Source organism: Rutilus rutilus (genome assembly GCF_951802725.1).
Source record: "Rutilus rutilus genome assembly, chromosome: 22".
In the NCBI taxonomy this organism is placed as follows: domain Eukaryota; kingdom Metazoa; phylum Chordata; class Actinopteri; order Cypriniformes; family Leuciscidae; genus Rutilus; species Rutilus rutilus.
The window spans coordinates 16,986,024-17,002,660 of NC_140227.1; the positions used below are offsets into that span (position 1 = coordinate 16,986,024).

Below are 16,637 nucleotides of genomic sequence, written 5' to 3' on the forward strand. Positions count from 1 at the left end.
CCCCCGGTTTCACAGAAAAGGCTTAAGCCTATCTTAGCCTTGTTGCCTTCAAGGGCCTTCCCCCAAGTGTCGTAGTTGTTACTTCTTTTTTTATTACATGTTGCCCTAAGTACACATTAATATGCAAATTAGATAGATACGTTGTATTGAATGGAACTACATATTTATGGCCATTTTATCCACATATTGAATAAAGTAAAATGGCATATAAATTCATTCCATTATATCTTTCATAACATAGTTGAGAATCATCTTTATACAAAGATTGGTTAAAAAAAATCCTGAAACCTAAAAAAAAAAAAAAAACATTGTTTTTGCCTATACATGTTATTTTATGTCATTTTATTTGTTAAACAACTGTCAACTATAGTGGGCATAGCATAACATATGAGCAAAATATCACAAAAACAAGTTTTTTGTTTCATATAAAAATGTAATGGCATGAAAAAATATGTATACATGATACAAATGTTTGACTAGTTTTAAAGTTTTATTATTTTTATTCCTGAAATCCACCCTGAGATCAGGATAATTCTAATTTTTAAAAGCTATCCTAATCTTACACAAAAAAAATAAAAAATTAACAACACAAACTAGCAATTTGATCCAGATCAAAACCAAGATTGGATTTTGAGATCTTATCTGATTCCAGAACCCCCTTTTTTCTTTTGAACAACCCATTTTCAAGATTTGAACCAATACAATAAATGAAATCAGATCAGGTTACTTTTGAATAACTGGGTGCAGGGACCATTAGAAAAGTGTGGGAGAGAGATACGGCCATCCCAAGGGTCACTGTGAGATGACTGCACCAGCATAGCGAGTGGAGGTGACGTCAGTCTTTTAGTTTAGCACTTTCCACATGCAAAATAGCAGATTAATTTTTTTTTTAAATGGAAACAATAATCTATAGTATTCAAGTAATGTGATTCTTATATTATTTTTGACTGCAGATTTATTTTTAGATTTAGATTTTTTTATCCTTAATACAACTGACTATGTAACTGAGGCATATCGTCAACTGAATGATGAAACATTCTATAGGAAGCTTAAGTGTAACCCCACGGCTGATTTTCAAAAAATAATTAGTGAGCTGATTACTCAAGCCCTAGAACAAAATTGGATAACCAAAGAAGAATTCTGTTATCTCAATAGACAACATCCGGTCATCCCGGCATTTTATATGCTTCCTAAAATACACAAAAGCCTTATTAAACCTAAGGGCAGACCCATAGTTGCTAGTAACGAGTCACTACTAGAGCCATTATCAAACTTTGTGGATTATTTCATCAAACCTTTTGTGAAAAATCTGCCTGCTTATGTACAAGACTCTACGGATGTTATTAATAAAATCTCTGAACTCCGGGATCTCCCTCCTGATACCATTTTAGCTACATTTGATGTAGAAAGTCTTTATACCAACATTTCTCATGAACGAGGTATTACAGCACTAGAATATTACTTGCAGAATCGCCCTGAGGACGTTAATCCTCCTAACACTTTCATCTGTGATCTGGCATCATCAATTCTCAGATTACATTTTTTTGCCTTCCACCAGGGAGAATATTACCTCCAAGTTAAAGGCACAAGTATGGGGAGTACCTTTGCCCCCAGTTATGCGAACTTGTATGTTGGATTCTTTGAACAACAGTTTATTTTTAACGAGGACAGAAATCCCTTTCACAGTAATATCATCAGATATTTTAGATATCTAGATGATGTCTTGTGTGTTTTTAAAGGGTCCCAAGATGAGCTGAATGAATTCACCACTCACCTCAATAGGATGAGCCCAGATCTAAAATTCACTGTAGAATTTGACTCTAAATGTGTGCATTTCTTAGACATGTGGATCAAACTAGAAGATGGTAGATTGACCACAACCCTCTATCGTAAAGAGACGGATCGCAATTCGTTCCTTTTGGCAAGCAGCTCGCATCCCAGTGCCCTAAAAAACGGCCTGCCTAAGAGTCAATTCTATAGACTTAGACGGATTTGCCATTCAATTGAAGAGTTCAAGGAGAATGCTATAGATATGAAGCAAAGATTTCTAGCCAGGGGGTATCCCATTAAAAGTATTGAAGAGGCATATAATATCGCCCTCTCTACACCACGGCCACACCTTTTGAAAAAGAGTGTTAAAAAGGATAAAAAGTTTTCTGTCTCTTGCATAACTACTTTTACTCCAAGATCCTTTATTATTAAAAACACCATTATGAAATACTGGCACCTAATATCTGATGATTCTTCTCTTCAGGATAAATTTAAGGATCCACCTTTGTTTGTGTCCAGACGGGGCCCTAACCTCCGCAACAGGGTAGTGAAAGCATGCATAAGATCAGCTCCTACCCAAACACTCTTAGCACCTCTTAGGGATGGTAACTATCCCTGTGGCAATTGTGCCCAATGTAATAATACACACAAGACCTGTAACTTTAAACATCCCAGATCCGGTAAGAGCTACAATGTGAAGGGCATTATTACATGTAAAACTAAGAATGTTATTTACATTTTAAGATGTCCTTGTGACATGGTGTATGTGGGAAAGACCACACGTAGTTTAAAACAGAGGATAAGCGAGCATAAAAGCTCTATCAGACGTGCTGACCCTAACTACCCTGTGGCCTGTCACTTTACAGAGTGTGCTCACTCAGTCTCTTCTCTCCGTTTTCAGGGAATTGAGCAGATTAAATTATCTAGAGGTGGCAACATTGATAAAGTGCTATGCCAAAGGGAACTGTACTGGATTCATACTTTGGATGCCTTATATCCCAAAGGTTTAAATGTGGATTTCGACATGAGTGTCATGTTATAGTCACAGCTGTACTGTTTTTATAAGTCTTGAATACTGCAGTTTATGAAGGTTTTTACTGATGTTCTTGCAGTCTTCATGTACTTGTATAGCATGTATGTATGTATATATGTGCTTGTATTTTTGTATATCTGTACTTTTGTTTGTTTCTTGTATTGGGGATTTTCACTATGGGGAGTAAATGTGTAAATTATGTAGATAACTCAATATGTTGGGTAGGTTAAAGAAAAACTACAACTCCCACCATTGGACTACAACTCTCCTACCTGGCTTCCACAGGTGTGGTAATCACCGTTGATTGTCTTGATGTGTTTGAACCCAGTTAAGTTGATTGCTACATTGATTGTCTGTATGCCCTGAGGATGGTCGTCTGACCGAAAGCTTGGCTATTAAATTTGCTGAAAGGATTCAAGTGTGCAGACAGTTTTATTTATCTTTTTAGATTTTTAAATAGACAATGGACACAAAAATGTATACTTTTAAACAAAAGTGTAATGGATAAAGTACATTAATGAATCATTTTTAAAAGCTCTCTCTCTGTTTGACTCTGTATGTATATTCACGTGTCCCAGACACATGACTAAAATTTGTTTGTTATTTTTTATCATACAATAACATTTGTATTGTTGTCTGTACTGTGACACTTCTGAATCCTGCATTATAATAACTAAAGTGATTATTGTACCTTCTTGTAACTTATTGAGTCCTTTCAACAAAGACACCAAATGTTCCGAATTTTGGCATCACTTGACTGAGGCCACATTTACACATAGCCGGGTATTTAGAGAAATGAATATTTCTCCCCCCTCCGTTTTCAAAAATAACATCGTGCACACAACATCGTTTTCAAAAAAGTTGTCGTTGACGTTTACATCAACCCGCATAAATACGCCATCGAGCAACATCATAATTATGCCAAACCTATGGGCGCCAGTGTAGGGAGAAGGATAAAGCCATGCAAGCCAATCAGAATCCTCAAAATCGACAACAACGAATAGCACGAGCGACTTCCAGTTCCTTTCAAAACAACAGACATGGCGCGAGATTCGTTTGTGTGGACAGGCAGCGAAGCAAATGCAAACAGGCCAAAAACGTTTGCACAAAAGTAAAAATGAGTACCACCTTAACAGCATCCATGATCAAATAGTAGCCAAACAAACTCTAAACATAGGGCGCTCACATGACATAAGCGTTTTCTGGCGCATAATGTGACGTTTGAGAACCTAAAACCCCGTTTCTCCCAGTTGACACGGCAACACATAACAGGCGTTTTCAGAAATCTCCACTTTGGCTGGAGTTTTTAGAAATAATCGTTTTCTTGGATAAAAACGGCGTGTTCGTGTAAATGACAGGCCAAAACGCAGGGAAATATCTGTGTTTTCCCATCGTGTAAACGGGGCCTGAATTGTCAATAACATACACACACACTACTCTGCAGTATTTGCTAGTATGCTATTCCAAATTCAGCCCTTGTGTTAACTGTCAGCTTAATGAGGCACAGGTGAAAACAACAAGCTGATTGAGGAATAGATTTGACTGGTCAACCTGTATTAGCGAGTGATTCAAAAGTGAGTACAAATAGCATAGTATGTCTCAATAAGCTTGTCAATGTTTATAGTCAAGAGTCTTTCAGTAACTGTTTTTTTTTTGTTTGTTTGTTGAGGGGGTGCTCTGTTGAGTAGTACAACAAACTCACCATGCCTTGGACAAAGGGCTTCTTACTTCTCATGATGTCTGTGACCATGTTGACGTCTTTAAGGGCTAGTCCTGAGTCCTTTTCTGAAACTGGGACTGCTTACAGAGCAGCCTCTGAAAACACCGTCCATTTTGGCAAACTTTTATTTGGTGCTCAAGGTGTGGTATCTGATAAAGAAATGGAAATATCTGGGCTGAGGTCAGCAGAACAGTCTGATGAATACCAGTCAAATGAAGAAGGTAATTTGAGATCTAATTTAAAATGGACCTACTTTTAAATACAACTTAACTTGAATTATTTTTAAGAGCGGTTCCAGCTTGCTGAAGCTAAGCTGCGACGTCTGGGTCCCTTTGTGCACTGTGGAAGTGATTCAATGACCTTGCGCATTCCAGGACCAATAAGGATGCCACACATTCTGGTTGACCGAGGTAAGTTGTTTTGGAGTTTTTATTTTATTTTTTTATAAATCATTCTAACATTTCTTTATTAGGAGTTGAGTCACCAGTGCCTTTGTCTGAGATGCCGGCCAGCTGTGGTTTCTCACTGAAGCGGGCACGCAGAGATGTTTCTCTTGATGCTCCATACCAGGCCTGTAATGTCAGAAAACAGGTTAGTCTGCATGCTAAAGATGAAAAGTGCACTGTAGCTCTGCTCCAAATAAGTGAAAAGTGGGCCATGCGTGAATTGTTTTTATTTTATCTTTCATCCCCAAATCTTCTAACAGGGTGGACGTTATGTTCTGCCACTCTTTATGATGGGGTCTCCAGTGCAAATGTCTTGCCCTGTGAGTCCTCCCCTCCCTAAAGTGTCCTGCCTCCCTTCTGGCATGATTATCTCACTTGCTGTCAGAGCAGATAATGTTAAAGTTCAAGGCAAGTCACTTAACTCTTAACTCTTGAGTTTAATCTAAAAGGTGAGTGAGCTTTGTTTTATTTATTTTTCTCTTTCCTCTTAGTTGATGGATCATGGCAGCCTCTGCTTCTAGCATATTCTAAATGTTCATTCACATTGGAGACTGTTGATGGTTCACTGGTTGTCACTGCGCCATTTACAGGAAGCTGTTGGGAAATGAAGGTACGAATTACCGAGTACCCTTGTCTGATTCAACGATGTATGCTAGTTGATGGTTCATGTCTTTCTCAGGATACTGATATGCAGCTACCTTTGATGTACGGTGACCGGGAAGTGACTCTTTCTTGTCCTGTGACACAACCAATGCTGGCCCCAACAACCACTGATCTGGTCCAGGACCCAGCTGACAGTCAACAAATGTTTTACCCTTTCCCAATTGGAAGACCCTGGGGGTATCCTCCATATTTTCATGGTCGCCCTGGTGTAAGACCTGTGCCACCTACAATGACGACTACTCTTCAAGACCCTAACCAACAAATGTTCCATCAAATGGATCCCATGTCAAAGTTTTATCCATATTACTTTAATTCTAGAGGTTCCCCTGCAGCACCACAACTTCAAAAGCCCAGGTACCCGATGTTTCATCATCCCCATATGTACCACTTTGAGAGACCATTTGAAGCAACAACTACACCACCTTCCACAACCACTGTTGCCCAGTTTGATCCGTTCGCAGCACCTCAGCGTCAACCGTTCAGGTATCTGATTCCCCATGGCCCCCATCATCCCCATGGCCATCCTCCCCATCATCCCCATGGCCCCCATCATCCCCATGGCCCCCATTGCCATCATCCCCATGGCCATCCTCCCCATCATCCCCATGGCCATCATCCCCATGGCCATCCTCCCCATCTTCCCCATCATCCCCATGGCCATCTTCCCCATCATCCCCATGGCCATCATCCCCATGGCCATCCTCCCCATCATCCCCATGGCCATCCTCCCCATCATCCCCATGGCCATCCTCCCCATCATCCCCATGGCCATCCTCCCCATCATCCCCATGGCCATCCTCCCCATCATCCCCATGGCCATCCTCCCCATCATCCCCATGGCCATCCTCCCCATCATCCCCATTGCCATCCTCCCCATCATCCCCATGGCCATCCTCCCCATCATCCCCATGGCCATCATCCCCATGGCCATCCTCCCCATCATCCCCATGGCCATCCTCCCCATCATCCCCATGGCCATCCTCCACTCTTCCCAAAGTTTTATGGCCCTCAATCTTTTGTGCCCCAGCATCCTCAGGATCCAGTCTTTTCTCCTGCTCGGTCAAAATCGATCTACTGGTCTCGCAAACAATGAATGAGATGGGTAATTGAAGTTATTCCAAAGTGGCAATTGATACTGGAAGAGACTCTGACTTTAATTTTTTTCCCTTTTCAGGGTTAAAAGCTTAATAAAATTTCATGACACTAATTGTGTTTTTGTTCCCTTCCTTAAACTGGTTTACAAGTTTTATTTTTATTGCTAATTTACAAATGCTTTCAACCCAGCATGATAGACATTAACACCTAATGTTCCAAGTCTTAAATGTAGTATAAAGCCTCTACTTGTGCAACAGCAGCTCAATTACTGAAATATTACAAATATTGAAGCATTAAGTAGATTCAGACTTGCGTATACTAATAGTGCGTCCAAATATTCCTACTATATAGTAGGAGAAAACAGTATGTGAAAGTAGTATGTCCAAAACCTCAGTACTCAGTAAAAGAGTAGGCGAGAAGTTCCTGGATGGCTTACTGCTTCTGCCCAGATTCTGAAGAGCTCATAGATTGATACTTTTCTATCCCAGGAGGCCATGGGAGAGGATACGTCATTATCAAACATCGCGGAGATCAGCGGGTGTTTTAATATGTGAGTAAACACGGTTCAAGGTGTTAATCGTGTGTTGAACTACTGTAGAGTGAACTGTTGAAGGTGTAAAGATGTTAGATGTTAGATGTGTGTGTGTGTGTGTGTGTGTGTGTGTATATATATAGATATAGATATAGATATAGATATAGATATAGATATAGATAGTTGTGATTTTGCTGTATAACTAACAGGGGAGCTCCAGTAAGCACACGTACGTCCCTAAATTGGATTTACAGAAACCATATTTTAAAGACGCTTATTTTAAATGTCTATTAACATATGACAGGAAAACCATCGATAAGGAAATGGACATCTTAGTGAGTAATGTAGGGGAGTGCGGGGCACAACACATTTTGGTTTTGGCTCAATTAAAAAATTTAGTTCGTTTTTTTTTTTTTTTTTTTTTTTTTTTTTTTATTATTATTATTATTATTTATTTTTTTTACTCAAGCAGCATACTCATCTCTGCTACAAATGAACACTTAAAGTTTTTTTTCTAGGACCTACCATTTTCGTACAGTTGCACTGAAAGTAACAGAAGTGCAAATGTTACAACTTACCCCATATGCGGGGTTAATTGTAACACTTGTGTGTAACACATAATTCAGTACTATTTTATCTGTATAATTTGATATTGTTTGTACATCTGTATAGATAGATATCCATACATCCATCCCTCATCCAATTATCCTTCTATTATGGATCAATATCATGTATAGAGATATATGAAAGGGCTGCACAGTTTTGCAATAAATAAATAAAATCATCAAATATTATAATTTCTATTGAATTATATTTGTGTGTGGCAGCTGCATGCAAAATTATTATTAATAATAACAGTAGCCTAATAATAAAAACGAGGTTTTTTTTAAAGGGTTTTCTCACATTTTAAAGGGTTTATTGCATGAAAAACAGGCTTTTTAATAAATAAACTAGTGATCAATGTGTTAAACATAGTTAACAAATGTGAAAAAAAATCATACTTTGACATTTAAATTCCAACATTGTTTGTGAAAGTCCAACAAAGTTAAATGTGGCAAAATAAATATATAAATAAACACTCAAACCTGAAAAGTTGTGTGGCTCCGTTTTCATTCATTATTGTTGTACACTTGGCGGCTTAGTTGTAAAACTGTGCTACAACTAACCCCGCTGTGTAAAAAATATTTTAAGCCTAGCTAACAGTTGCTAGGAGTTGCTGATATGTTTCAAAACAGTGCTATGTTTTAGCCAACAAGACCGTGATTAAAGGTGCTATATGTAGTTTTTCTACTAAAATGAATCCTTTTTTTTTATTGCCTGTGTGTGAAGGGGTTGTAATCTCACATTAAAATGATCCACTTTGCGGGTTTTGGTATTACCTCGGAATGCAAGTATTCTTATTTTTATGTGAAGGTGCCGGGTCGAATTTACCGCGAAATCCAGTGACGTTACCTGCGCAGTCCTGAGCCTCTCGCCTCGTCTACTGACTTTGCACTCAACAGCGACGACACTGCAACTTATGACATGGACTTATGACTTATGCAGCTTATGACATGTCTGATAACACTAAGAAACGACCTGCTCCCAGCACAACACAGACTCCAACACAAACTCCACATATTGATAGAAAACAAACAAAAAAATGTTTTCTGCTGAAGCTCATAAGGCCAGACGTGAATCGGATGAACTTCGGGTGAAAACACGGATCAACATCGGCAGGGCATTTGAATCATGGAGAAACCTTATTTACAAACCTAGAATGTACATTTCCTGAAGAAAATGTGAAGTGGTGCTTGCAGTGGCAAAATTCGGCACGGTTGCTAGGGTTCCATACTTATCACGGTACGAGCATGGAGCATTAGTTCAACGTCAAGCTGATAAAAGTAGCCTATTATTGTAACGTTGCAGTGGGAGTTTACCTGAGTTTCCAGCATGTTGTGTGATGCTTCCTCCGGTGTGTTGCGTCTCAGTCTGGCCGGTACCCAGAGTGCTCGCTCATGAGTTCGAGCACGCACACGAGCACTCGCTTGTAAACTTATTGGTTGCAATCTGAAACATCACTACTAGAGGCCACTGAAAACTATAGCCCCTTTAAGGTAATATAAAGTTAGATTTGATGACGTACACACCCAACTCAGAAACCGGAAAAAATGTATGATGAAGAAATGTACTTGCATAGTGTCAAAAATTCACAAAATCTTATCAAAACTTTCCACAAATCCGCTGGAGACCGTCTTCTGGCAGTGAGAGAAAAAGAGCGGAAACAACCTGCTTGACCCTGACTAACTATGTAATAAATAAACCTGAAATAAAAATGAAAAGATAATTTTGTTACTTGTAATACAGAGTAAGATTTTGAGGTGGAAGTAGGTGCTCCACATTCCCCTCCAATTCCACTAAAACTAACCCAGTATATTGATGATGATGATAATGATGGTGAAGATGATGTCATTTTAGCAAACAATAGCAGTGCCCCTGATGAAGCCACGTCCACAGTGGTGGTTCAGTTGACTACACACACCCACATTAATAATGACAGAATAGACAAAGACCACCCTTTGTTGACAACCATCAAACCAATTACAGAGAAAAACACTACTGAAAACTCTCCAGTCAATATGTATTTAGAGACATTTAAGAAAAATGTGGAGGTGAACAACAAAGAAAACTGGAAGACTTCTCAAGATACAAAGTATATTGCATTTAGAGAGATTTTAAGTTCCATCACAAAGCCTGAAACATCAGGACACAATGGCACGCTTGTGACGCAGTCTGGCTCCATCCAAGGGTCCTTTGAGAATCTCATGGTGGGAGAGGAACGTTATGTCACCAGCCATCTGCCTGCAGCCACACCTCCATTAAAGACTGTCACTGGTGAGTATTTTCTTCTGTTTCTTCTGTTTAAAAAAAAAAAAAAAAAACACTGCAATGTCAGTACTGATTAATAAAAATAAAAAACTGAGCAAGAATGTAAGCAAATCAAGGAAAGAAACAGTGATTATTTGTATGAATTTTAGGTATGAAGAGTCATGAAGGGACTACCTCTGTTTTACCTGTGGGGTCATCATCCACAACTACATCTGTTTTGCAGGCAAAAAACAAAGCCACAAACTCAAAAAACAAAGGTAATCATAAATATTGCCATTTTCACTAAAACTGTAGACAACTTTTACACGCTTTTATTAGAGTAAAACAACTTGTTGAGTGTTCTAACTAAAATGTTCTCCATTTTCATTATAGATTACGAAAAGCCAGAATGGTTTGGACGTTTGTTTGGACCATTAACAGAGAGTGATTTATCTAGTGTCATAGGTACATGCATACTAGGCCCATGTGTGGTCTCCACCGGTGGCAATGTGACCCGGCTACAGTGGGAGGATTTAAACCGGACACTAACCTTTGCTTGGGAGGTCCATGTGTTTGGCTCAGCTGCACTGTTCCTGTTGGTAGCGGTTGCTGCAACTTTTGGAGTGATCGGTGGGACTAATATGCTCCACCCCTTTTGCAAGACATTCACTCTTGCTAACATCCTGCTTCTGCTAACAGGTCTGCTTCAATTTGTACAGCTCATAATTGACCCGTACGGTACCAGAAACATTATGCCTCGCCCTGCCCTCACTGCTTTGTATAACTTACCAATTCCCTTACTGCTCTGGGCCCAAGCCACCTTGGCACTTTTTGCTCTGAGGGAAGAAACATCTCCTCAACGGCTTTCAGTTACTGGGGGACTGGCAGCACTGCACTGTATCTCCATCCTGTTGGCTGACCTTCTATCCAAAACCTTGTTGCCAGCACTGCCATTAATGTTACAGACATTTACTATTTGCTGGGGATTACTGCTTTGTTTAGGAATCTTTTTCCAGTGTCTAAAGCATCTCTGCATCTCCCACAGGTCCGCTCTACCAAGGTGGAGTGCTCCGAAAAGTTTAGAAAACAGTGTCAGGCGTGTACTGTTGCTGTGCGCCCTCCTTGGGATGTTCTCCTGCGCTCTGCAAATCTATAGTTTCCTCTGGCTTTATGGGTTACTTGGTGACTGGCGCAGATTTGGGTGGGGCTGGTGGTTCGGGCAACTCTCAACAGACTGTTTGAGCTGGCCTGGAGTTTCTCTCTTCTACTACTGGGATCTAGGGTGTTCTGGAGACCACAAGGAAGTAAGCAGACAGCTAAGAGAGGAGGGAAGGGGAAACACAGGAACAGGCTGTTGGACAGGTTACAAATGGGGTATTGGTGGAGCCCGGATAAGAACTGGGCTGAACTGTTGCCAAATAACTGGAAAGGTCACAGGCAGTCGTGTGCAAATGTCAGCCAGTCTGTCAGCCAGTCGGTGATCCGAAACCATGTAACTCCAGCGACCTCAATCATGACAGTGCATGAAAATGTGGGAGTTATTGGTGGAGGTGTCCTGTTTAACAGCAGTTATGACCACCATGCTTCTCCTCTGTGGACTAGTGGTGTGGAATGGCAAGAACACGAGTGCATTCTCTCACTTATTGAGTTTGACCTTCATCCCCCTTCACCCATCAACCTCCATCATAGCAATGACAACGCCCTCCATCATGCACACTTGCTTGGTGTGGGTAACCTTTTCTCCCCTTCTTCACCCTCCTGGACCCAAAATGAGGGGTCAGGTGGACCACTCTTCGAAAATGTTGTGTCCCCGACCACCCCAGCTAGCAAAGCCTATAGGTGGGCTTTAGATACTGGCTCGAGTTCTAACTCCCCTGAGCATCTTGGGACTGCAGTACAACATACTGAAGTATCTGTGATTGAGCCTCTGGCTTCCTTGACTCCAGAGACCATTAGGAAAGTGTGGGAGAGAGACACGGTCATCCCAAGAGTCACTGTGGAAGATGACTGCACCATAGCGAGTGAAGATGACGTCACTAGTCTTTGAACTACTGAGAAGTTTAGCACTTTAGCACTTTCCACATGCAAAATAATGTTTTTAAATAGACAATGGACACAATAATCTATGCTATTTAAGTCATGTGATTCTTATATTCTCATTGACTGGAGTTTAATGGATAAAATACATTAAAAATGTATAATTAGTCATTTTTAAAAACTCTCTCTCTGTTTGTCTGTGTATGTACTGTGTCCGATACATACAACTTAAATGTGGTTAATGTATGTAATGTAAACTGCATTATAATAAATAAAGGGATTATTGTAACTTATTGTGTCCTATTAACAAGGACACCAGCCCCCGGTTTCACAGAAAAGGCTTAAGCCAATCCCAGACTAAAATGCAAGTTTGAGCTGTTTTAACTGAAAGCAACTTGAAATATCTTAAAATATGTCATTGACATTGTTTTTTCTAGGGCACATTTATGAGGGCCAACTCCACCAAAGTCATGGCCTCCTCCTGGGCATGGTCAAACGGAGTATCCATTGGCTTCACAGTCCACCTTTGCCAGATGTTACAACTTGGACGTCCCTGCTCTACAAGCACGGGTCCTGTCTGTTTAGCTGGGCTTTGACCTCTACGCGAGCTCAGCCCGTTGGAACCTTTTCCCTCGAGTACCTCGCCCTCTTAGCCTTGCTGCCTTGAAGGGCCTTACCCCAAGTGTCTTAGTCTTTCAAAAAGTTTAATCTGGATCAGAATGATCTGGATTTTGAAATCCTACGTTTTTCTGTCCAAGATCTGGTAATCCGTCTTACTTTTGTGCTAGTTTTTCAAAGCAAAATTGTATCGAATCAACCCGATTCAGATACTCAACTTTTCAGATTTCCAAATCTTGATTTATCATTGTTCCAAATGCGGTTACATTTCACAATACTTGATGCTATCTATGTAAAGAACAACAGGTATTTCTGTCACTGCTGTGAACTACCACCACACAGAATATGATGAGAGTCAGCTGTCCACAACAGGCTTGAACCTGCAGTCTCAGAAAATATTTTCTGATTAACTTTATTGACAAAATCCCAGAAAATATAGAGATTTTTTTGTGTCAACATCGGGATCAGATGGACCCCACTGTGATAATGTTGTGTGACCCATAACCCCAACTAACAAAGCCTATACTGGATCTGTTGCTTCAGATACTGGCTCGAGTACTAACTCCCCTGAGAGAACTAATGAGCACATTCAAAGCTTTTCAGAGATACCAAATGTTTGGAAGTTTCACCATGACTGCAACTTCCCCTTGGTCTTTAAAAATGACTTGCATTAATTTATACATTAACTTATCATGGAATTATGATACTATTTTGTAATTATCATTTAAATTGGACTTCAAACAAAATCAACTAAATCAACTTCTCAAAATAAGACTTTGTTACAAAACAGGGCATTGATTTCATACATGTCCACTGTTTATCAGGCATTTTGGGAGACACAGCAAGTAAACAGGGAAAGACATTTTTTATCAATATTCCTATGATATATTAGATATTATTATGAAAATGTTGTTTATTTATTTCCATAATAATATCTAACAATAATAGCTCACATTTTTACACTTCTTTTTTATTACATGTTGCCCCAAGTACACATTAATATGCAAATTAGATACAGTGTATAGATACGCTGTATTGAATGGAACTACATTATATCCACATATTGAATTAAGTTAAATGGCATATGAATTCATTCCGTTATATCTTTCATAACATAGTTGAGAATCATCTTTATACAAAGATTAGTTTAAAAAAAAATCCTGAAATCTAAAATTGAAAAGAAAAAAAAACATTGTTTTTGCCTATACATGTCATTTTATGTCATTTTATTTGTTAAACAACTGTCAACTATAGTGCAGGGGTCGGGAACCTTTTTACCTAGAAGAGCCAAACAAACAAAATATTTCGAGAAATTTTACAAAAGAGCCACAGCAAAGTTTACACTTGTTTATTAAAATACATTTGCAATTTTTTATGTAATAACAAATGCAGTAATATGACTTGCACTGGTAGTAGTTCTAGTTATATAGTAGGTGGCAATAACGCTGTTTTTTTTGTTTTTTTTTTCACTCAGTTACACCCAAGCTAAGGCTACTACACACAATACTACATAAAAAGCACTATATTTTGTTCACTGACATAGTGCTGGTTTCTAGCACTCCTAAGACACCACAAAAATGTAGAAACAGGCATCATAAACAAGCTAACAAGAAGTGCATTGCACCCTTACATTAATGAGATTTCTGTTGCTGCATCATTTTGCTGAGTGCTTTGTAGTTGGGGTCGTAACTGGTGAGATTCAGCTTCATGCTGGCATTCAGGCTTTCATCCGTTAACCTTGAGCACAGGTGCTGAAAGTGGCTGGAAGTTCGTTCCAGGTTTTCAGGATGAGATTGTCTTCGCGTTGGAGTTTTCTCATATCTGCCCACTTATGTTGGCTTTCCAGTTCGGAATTCAAAGTTAAACATTTTGACACCCACATATCCGACACCTTCAGTTCAGCAGCTTCCAGCTCAAAATCTCCAATGGAGATGCCAGGGATGACACTCAGGTTTTGTGCGTCCACGGTGCACACATGTGGATGAGTTATCACTTTGAACAAATCGGCATGTCTGCGAAAGTCCGCAAAACGTGTTTTGAATGACATCAGTAAATCAGACGTGAAGGCTGCAAGCTGCCTGAGGTCGAAATGATGAGCGGGGTCCCTCGCTAAGCAATCCTCGCTGTATGCTCGCAGTGTTTCGAAGTGCAGGAGACGGCCACTTTCAATGTCCCTGATAAACAGGGGCTTATCCCACTTGCATTGTGATCTGTAAACCCTCACTTCCAAACGAATCATGTTACGTACCATATTTATTTGAAAACCTTTTATATATCCCTCCATAAGTCCCACTTGAATGCTCCTCGACAAGAGGTGGTCCTTCTGTGTCCAAAATGTATCAAAACACATTTCTCCAAAACACCTTGGCCACAATTATTGGAACCCCTAGAATTTTTTATGAGTAAAATATCTCTGAAGTATATTCCCATTAATATTTACCTTTTTTTAGCACACCAGGGTGACTAGGAACATGAAATTGTCTAGCTATGACTTCTTGTTTCACAGGAGTTTAAATATGAGGAAACAAAGGCCAAATTCCTTTAATCATCCATCACAACGAGTAAAACCAAAGAATATAGTTCTCATGTGCATCAAAAGATTGTTGAGCATCACAAAGTTGAAAGTGGCTGTAGGAAAATAGCTAAAGAATTGGAAATCCCCATCATCAAGAATTGGAAATCCCCACTTTTCAAATCCGGATGGTAATTATTACCATCAGGGCAATAATTAAGAAGTTCCAATCAACTAAAGATGTTACGAATCTGACAGGAAGAGGACGTGTGTCTATATTGTCTTAATAATGCACGGTGAGGAGGAAAGTTTGAGTGGCCAAAGACTCTCCAAGGATCACAGATGGAGAATTGCAGAGATTAGTTGAGTCTTGGGGTCAGAAGCCTACCAAAAAAAAAAAAATCAAACAACCCCTACATCCCCACATGTTGTTTGGGAGGGTTTCAAGAAAAATCCTCCCCGCTCCTCCAAAAACAAACTCCAGCAAATTCAGTTGACAGACACGACTGGAACTTCAAACGGCACAGGTCAGCAAACACACTAGATGGGTTTGGTTGCACACAAGGATAAAAAGTACCCCATGTGTACAATTTAATATACCGTTGGATCTTTAAAGCTACACTGTGTAATATTTTAAGTTGATTTTTAGCAAAAAACACGTTAAAATTATACGTTCTCATTAATGTGTAATCACTTCAACCAACTAATTAAGTATTCTCGTAAGTGTATAATCTGCCATTTAGAATACATACGAGCGAGTCGCTCGAATAGCGGAAGCCATGTTGCACATCCATCTTGAAAATACATTAGACAAAGAGGGATATACAAGCTTCGCCTTTCGCGTTTTTACACGCAGTGGCACCGTGACGAATGCGAGAGGGAGATTTGCTCACGTTTGCCGGCAGATTTGAAATAATACGGCCACCGTAGGAGTTAAAACGCCTTCGGAATGGGAGGAGCTAGAAAGTAATATTCAGTTGGTAGTCATATACAATTTCACTGCTAGATGGGAGTAAATCCTACACAGTGTAGCTTTAATGTTGTGGCCATATTTTTCTGCTTGAGGTGCTGGACATCTTGTTCATGTACATGGTATCGTGGATTCTATAAAATATCAACAGATAAAAAATCTAAACCTGACGGCTTCTGCTAGAAATCTTTTAATGGGCCATGGTTGGATCTCCATCAGGACAATGATCCAAAACAAACTCAAAATCAACACAAAAATGTGTCAATGAGCACAAAATGAAGCTTCTGCCATGGCTGTCCCAGTTCCCTGAGCTGAACCGAAAATGAGTGGGCTGAACTGAACAGAAGAAGCATCAACATGGATCTGGGAATCTGCAGGATCTGGAGAGATTCTG

The 16,637-nt window shown here is 39.7% G+C and overlaps 1 protein-coding gene across 2 annotated transcripts in view; it reads left to right on the plus strand.

Moving 5' to 3' along the window:
- The first annotated feature begins 4,399 nt into the window (after positions 1-4,399).
- The window catches only part of LOC311282309 (uncharacterized protein), a 28,680-nt gene continuing 16,442 nt past the window's right edge, over positions 4,400-16,637 (plus strand). Inside the window, exons 1-6 of one of the 2 annotated variants that reach the window (XM_084396001.1) lie at positions 4,400-4,744; positions 4,811-4,933; positions 4,996-5,114; positions 5,230-5,377; positions 5,461-5,579; positions 5,649-6,839. In XM_084396001.1, the coding sequence (XP_084252127.1) occupies positions 6,130-6,729 (600 nt within the window). In that variant the 5' untranslated portion in view covers positions 4,400-4,744; positions 4,811-4,933; positions 4,996-5,114; ... (1 more) ...; positions 5,461-5,579; positions 5,649-6,129 and the 3' untranslated portion in view covers positions 6,730-6,839. Of the gene's footprint in view, positions 4,745-4,810; positions 4,934-4,995; positions 5,115-5,229; positions 5,378-5,460; positions 5,580-5,648; positions 6,840-16,637 lie in introns of those variants that run through there. The other variant, XM_084395999.1, reaches the window with a different exon arrangement.